General features: G+C 33.1%; 1 protein-coding gene across 1 annotated transcript; it reads right to left on the reverse strand.

The window, feature by feature from the left end:
- Positions 1–276: 276 nt before the first annotated feature.
- On the reverse strand, positions 277–5,484 carry LOC133289337 (protein LNK3-like). The gene is made up of 7 exons (XM_061487253.1): positions 5,264–5,484; positions 3,758–4,111; positions 3,298–3,386; positions 3,125–3,201; positions 1,699–1,815; positions 1,461–1,612; positions 277–947 (listed from the first exon to the last, which is right to left on the reverse strand). Exons 2-7 carry the CDS (start codon positions 4,099–4,101, stop codon positions 779–781), a joined length of 948 nt encoding a protein of 315 aa, XP_061343237.1. The 5' UTR covers positions 4,102–4,111; positions 5,264–5,484; the 3' UTR covers positions 277–778.
- Positions 5,485–6,131: the final 647 nt, after the last annotated feature.

Raw genomic sequence — 6,131 nt, forward strand, 5'->3', positions numbered from 1 at the left:
TTTTTATGAATATGAATAACATTGCTAAAATCTTAACCATTGCATGAACAGTACTCCACATACGATAGATAAGAACTTAACCAGATGGCAGTTTTTGAGCTCAGAGATGCTGACATTCATAAGTATATATTTTATTTATGCTAAGGAGGAAAAACAGTAAATGCTGGAAATGCAAACCATGTATATATTATGCAGTATTTAACATGCAGAACATCAAGGTATTGAACACCAAAAAATCCTGACCCAACGAATTTGATCAATTCATTCATATACAACCATCAAGTGGATTAACAGGCAAGGGTCATTTTAGTTGAAGCAGTAGTTTAAAGTTCAAGTCTGGGATATGCAAGCTCTTGCGGTCCTGCCCAACTAGTTAGGTAATTGATAAAGATATCCAAAAAAAAACTCAGTCATATACATTCCAAGCAAAACTGAGCTAGATGGATACAGCTAGCCCTTGAACAAAACAACATAACACAGATAATTTAGATGCAAAGGTATACACATGAATATCAGAGAAACCACAATAGTAAGACTGAACAGTTACAGGAAATTGGTTTTTTTCTTAGTTTAGGTTTAGCTACTGTCTACTAGAAAGCTCATAATCACATTACCTAATCAAACCCTAGCATAAAGACTTTGTTATAGGATCCCCACAAGCAATTTGTGAACCTGTGCCTCTTTGTTGGTTGGTTAGTCCAAACCTTGGAACCTAGGCATCTGCTTGTAATTTTTTAGGGTGGGGAGAGTAAAACTACTGTGCCAGATTCCAGGCTTTTCAGCTTTTTCTATGTAGACCTTTACTTTCATTTGCTTGTTGCATGGTGTTTATTGATGATGTAAGAGGAGGACTATGTATGTTAAACTCCATGTTGTTGAACATAAGATTTGCAATTACTCTGTCAACACTGTTGGTCTCCGATTCCATTGGTTTCTTGCTCTCAGACCTAGACACAAGTTAACATTTGTATCAAGAGTGTTGATAATTGAAGCAGCATGAGATTACAACGAAGACATCAACAGATTGTGAATTAAAATTGAACATGTAAACTAGATTACAGAAGTACCAGAACTATCTCTTATACCACTGCATTAACTATAATATAATATAATATGAATGAAATCAAAATTAGAGTCTAACTCATTAGCAAAATCATGATTCATGCTGAAAACCTAAGTGTTGGAGCGGTGTAATCGCAATTAGGTTCTTACATAAACTTAACTATCAGTTTCAGGCCAAACCAAGCAGAAGTTATCCTGTCATCCAGAGCAACAAATGTCCACAAGTGTATTTCATATTTTTCATTCAAGTTCTAGAGACGTGCATCAGTTGAATAACATTGTAAACTAGCCTTTGCATATTTAAGATGTGCCAAACTGTTTCATCATTAACAATTTATCATGCATCAGATAAAGGCCTAAAGAACAAAACAAACATGCAGAAGATCTAAATCATGTACCTTACTGTTTCACTGTGATCCGGATGTAGCATTGCCCTTTGCATGTTATGATCTCCATCTTGGTCCTGGACCTGCAGTACATGCTGTTGTCCAGTGTTTCTAGCAAGACGGTAAAGGGCATCTCGGAAGCTAATCCGGGTCCTCTCAGTGAACTTGTCATGTGAAACAAAAAGAAATTAGCAAAAAAGACTATTGCAGCTACTCAGATGCTAAGGATTAGAGTTCTCAGTCACTTCACCTGTCCAATTACCATCTCAAGATCCTTCAGTATGAATTCCTCAACCGCTGACTGCTCATGCATGCCATCATCTCTGCTGCACTGCTCAAAAGAGTCCAAGACTTCGTCTGATGGTGCCTTAAGAGAAATTACATAGATTATATTACATTGTAAGCCTTGAAAGCAGAAAATATATCCGCGGAAATAAAACTACAAAGGAAGCTTGCTCCATTGTTTTCAATAACTACATCCAATTATGACATAGATGATTTCTCCCCAAATTATCATTATAAATAAAATAAATATTGGCTTCACTCTACATGTGTTGACACTTTTCCAACACTAAAACAGATTTCGGATGTATAACACACAACAAAAGTAAAAAGAACAGAACAAAAGTAAAAAGAACAGAACGGAAACCTGAAATACACAAAAACAAGCAAGAGCCAATCCTTTAAAACCAATATAGGGAGTTGAGCTTTAAAACATAACGAGACCAACAGCAAAATCAACAACACATTTATCCCAAACTAATAGGGGTCGGTGGTAGATGAACTCAAATGAAAAGTACAAAAAAGATTGAGAAAAAAAGACAATATATATATATATATATAATCATTATCCAAAAAAAAATAGCAGTAAATAATTAAAAGGAAAAATAAATTAAAATAAGATGAAAATAATGATATATAAGAGGACAAAAAAGAATAAAAATGTAAAAATAAAAATAAAAAGAAATAGAGGGGAAAAAAACAAAAAAAGAGTGAGAGAGAGTAAAATAAAGAAAAAGGAAAATACATAAATAAATAAGAGAAAAAAGATTGAAAGGAAAAAAAAAAAGGAGATATCCCAGAAAAAGATTAACATGCTCATTCTTTGTTGTAAAGATAAAAAAAAAATTAGTGGAAAACATCGTTTCTGCAAGCATGAAAATCTGTAGTATTACACGTGAGAGTTCAAATAGATACTTGAGGGTTCACAAAAAGGTCTGGTTGAACACTAGACAATGGAGCAACCACTTAATATACAGTAAAGTTGGTGATATACACACACACATATATATATATATATATCACCACATAAATGCATAAAAAATCACTCCAGTCAGTAGGTGCCATGAAAATCCAGCCTACTGCATAACAACTAATTTGCAGGCCTCTTAGATATGATAATTGCTTTAGATCCTATGTGACTTGCAAATACTCCGGTAAATAGCTTGCAAATACTCCGGTAAATAGCATGCAAATAACCTTAGATCCTGCGGTGACTATGTTGGTTTATATTTGGAAATTAAGGAAATTGGAACCTACACATATCAAGACTTTACGAGTCTCTGTGTGTTGAGTTAAAACTGCTGATGGAGGCTCATGATAAATCAATTTTTATCTGCCAAGCCAAGTGATCGATAAAACAACTTTTAAAAAACTCAACAGAAAGCAATTGTCACCTCTATATCCAGGCAATCCTTAGATTCTGAGTTGCATGAAACAAACTTTGAAGATGCAATATCTTTCTGCAGTTGATCTGATGGAAGAAGGCATATATTTTATGTTCTCATATCATAGACATTGTTAAAAATATTTGTTTACAGTAAATTAATGACTAAAAAGGAATGATCACCAGATGTATTGCTGCTTCGGTTTTCAGATGAAATGTTAAAGGATTTGTCGAGGTTTTCAACACAGGGAAGATCTTCAGGTATAGAATCCCTGAATTATGTTAAACAAGTAAATGCTGTAACATCAAAAGACATTCATTTCAATTGGATTAACTAAATGCCTATGGTAAACCAGTGAAAATTGAATGGCTCTGTTGCGTTACATGTGTAATGCAAGATGAATAATAAGACCTTCCATAATCAAACTATTAAAGAAAATTGGAACCCTTACCATGCTATCACAGGTTCATGCAATAGAGTATGAAGGAATTGACAATGCAAAAACACCACAGAGCAATTCAATTTGCACCGGACTTCCTATAATGCTGAGTATAATTATGCCAATTAAATCATTTCAGAAGCTACATGATTATCCTACAGGAATAAAATCAAGTATCTTAATCCCAGAGGTTAAGCTTGTACAAGAAAGTGTCATTCATCTGTTCGAATCTTTGTAGGTCTTGAAGCTGGTAATTAGGCTGATCACATGAAAGTGCGGTCTGTTGAAAAGATTGCTCAGACAATCCCCCACATACACTTGAACTGCTAGACTGATCTTTATCATGCAGGGATGTTTCAAGCTCAATTTGATTATTGAAACTTTCATCAATGAAATCCATAATAAAGAACTTTTTAGGTGAACTAAAACCTTCTGTTACACTTATTCCCCAGTTTGACCAACAGTCTGGTGAAGGATGCCTGTCCAATAAATCTTGATCTTTGGGAACTAGAAAATCATTAATGCCATTCCCATAGTACCAATCCATGATCTAGTGTCTGCACATAGTGTTAAGAGAAAAAGAAGATTAGCATGAAGAAAAATGGTCTTTATAGTAAGGAATACACAGAATTTGTTGCAGCACAGACATAAACGCTATTTGACTAACATGAAAGGAGTATTTCAATATCCTATGTTCTATTTTTGTGCTATGCATATTAAGACATGCATAGTTACTCCACCAGTTATTGGACCCCATGTATCTCTTTTTTACTCTATTGTCCTTGGGGAAAAGAAGCAACATCCAATGTCAAGACCCTCTTGTTATGCAAACTTCATTGAAAATGGTTTCTTAGAGAAACCCAGTGCAACAAACTTTTTGATTAAAACTAATAGACTTAGGTTCTCTAGTAAAACTTGAAGAACCATAAATCAGGGCAAAAAGAAAGCTTAACATGGTAGTCTTCTAGCTCTAGATAAATGCCTACTTTCTAGGACTGTGGCTAGGGAGAATGCCTTTAAATCCTCGGGAACAGATGGTGTAAACAATAAATAACCAGCTAGTGACTAATCTTATTTTTGTCATTACACGATTTGAGAAACACCATCCAGTGGAAAAAATTTCAGTATTCCCTTAGTACCTAAGATTAAAAGCATATGACTCACTTAACTGCATTTACTCCAACCACTTCTTTATTTTTAACACTATATTTAGTGGGGTAGTATGTAGTTATAGGACTACTGAAAATTAACTCCTATTCAGCCAAGCACAACAAAGGCATGCAGGTCAGTATTTTCTAGTTTATCACTTTCTATTCAAATATTATTGGATGCTCTATTTTCTTCTCCTTTCTTAAATTTTTTTTTTTAAATCACCAAAATCCATATCTTCTCTAGATTGTTCAAAATCAAGTGCAAAAGATATAGAAGGAAAAAATATCATATATAAAAAAAAAAACATGAAACCGTAACATAACATAATCAGAGAAACTAGGTGGATGAAAACCACTCAACATCACATATGATTTCCATCCTCAGTAAACCACACCCACTTCAAAACTACAAAATTCACACATAATAATCCTTGTAACACACAGGAATAATACTCTCTGAACATATAAACCGGATTAGTCTAGTAATAGATAAATCGGTGGAAAAAAACTTTAAAAAAAACACTTTATAAAAAAAAAAATAGTGTAAAGGAAACATACCTTGATGAAAACAAATGGAGAATATGATCACAAATGCAAAACAACTTTAATGGAAAACAAGTTGGGGTTGGGTTGATAAGTAGCTAATAGCTGAAAAACAAAGGCGGCTATGATTTTGGGTTGGCTAAGTTTGAATGTTTTATAAATTGAAAATGAAAATCATTTTAAAAAAGAAACTTAAGAGGTTGCAAGTTGAAGTTGGTGCTATCCCAGAATGACTATTGAAGCAACAAAAACAGTTGTAAAGAAAAAAAGAAAAAGAAAAAGAAAAAACATAAAAACACGTTACCAGTTTGTGGCTGTGAATGTTCTGGTCCTTAAAAATTTGTGGCCTAAATTGCTCCATCTAAAACAGCTTTCTCATTGGTCCACGTGTCACTTCGTTGTTCCATTTTATGAATTTCGTGCTTCTTGGGGATTTCACCATCTAGCATCTGATGCCATGAACCCATGTGCATTGCGTTGGGAATTGCATTCCCATTAAGCCCCTGTAATTTGACAATATCCGTTAAATATAATATTTTAAATAAAACAAAAATCATACTTAAACAATTTTCTAAATTTAAATTTTTAAATACTTGGTATAATAAAATTAGAAGAGCATTATACTTACAATCTAAAAATTTTATAACCTCTTATAACTTATTATTTTATCGTTAATTTTTATCAATTTAATAATTATAATTTATTGTGAATTAATAATTCATTAATGAATTTGATTTATGAAAATAATAGTCATTAATTGACGGAAATTAACACTTACGATAGGATTATAAGAGAATATAAACGAAAATATGTTGTAAATATAATATTTCTCATTTTATATTTAAAGTTGTTCTGTCCTTGAGACAGAGATGTCCAGCCCAAT

Source organism: Gastrolobium bilobum, unplaced genomic scaffold (assembly GCF_033153095.1).
Source record: "Gastrolobium bilobum isolate Gb01-03AN ecotype WA unplaced genomic scaffold, APGP_CSIRO_Gbil_v1 utg19225, whole genome shotgun sequence".
NCBI lineage: Eukaryota > Viridiplantae > Streptophyta > Magnoliopsida > Fabales > Fabaceae > Gastrolobium > Gastrolobium bilobum.

What these genes read in the sequence shown, in the direction of transcription:
- LOC133289337 (XM_061487253.1), bottom strand. Translation starts at nt 4,101, where the DNA reads ATGGATTGGTACTATGGGAATGGCATTAATGATTTTCTAGTTCCCAAA. An exon ending in AGGATTGCCTGGATATAGAG is followed by an intron (nt 1,816 to 3,124) that starts GTGACAATTGCT and finishes ATTTCTCTTAAG; the next exon opens with GCACCATCAGACGAAGTCTT. An exon ending in TTGAGATGGTAATTGGACAG is followed by an intron (nt 1,613 to 1,698) that starts GTGAAGTGACTG and finishes TCACATGACAAG; the next exon opens with TTCACTGAGAGGACCCGGAT.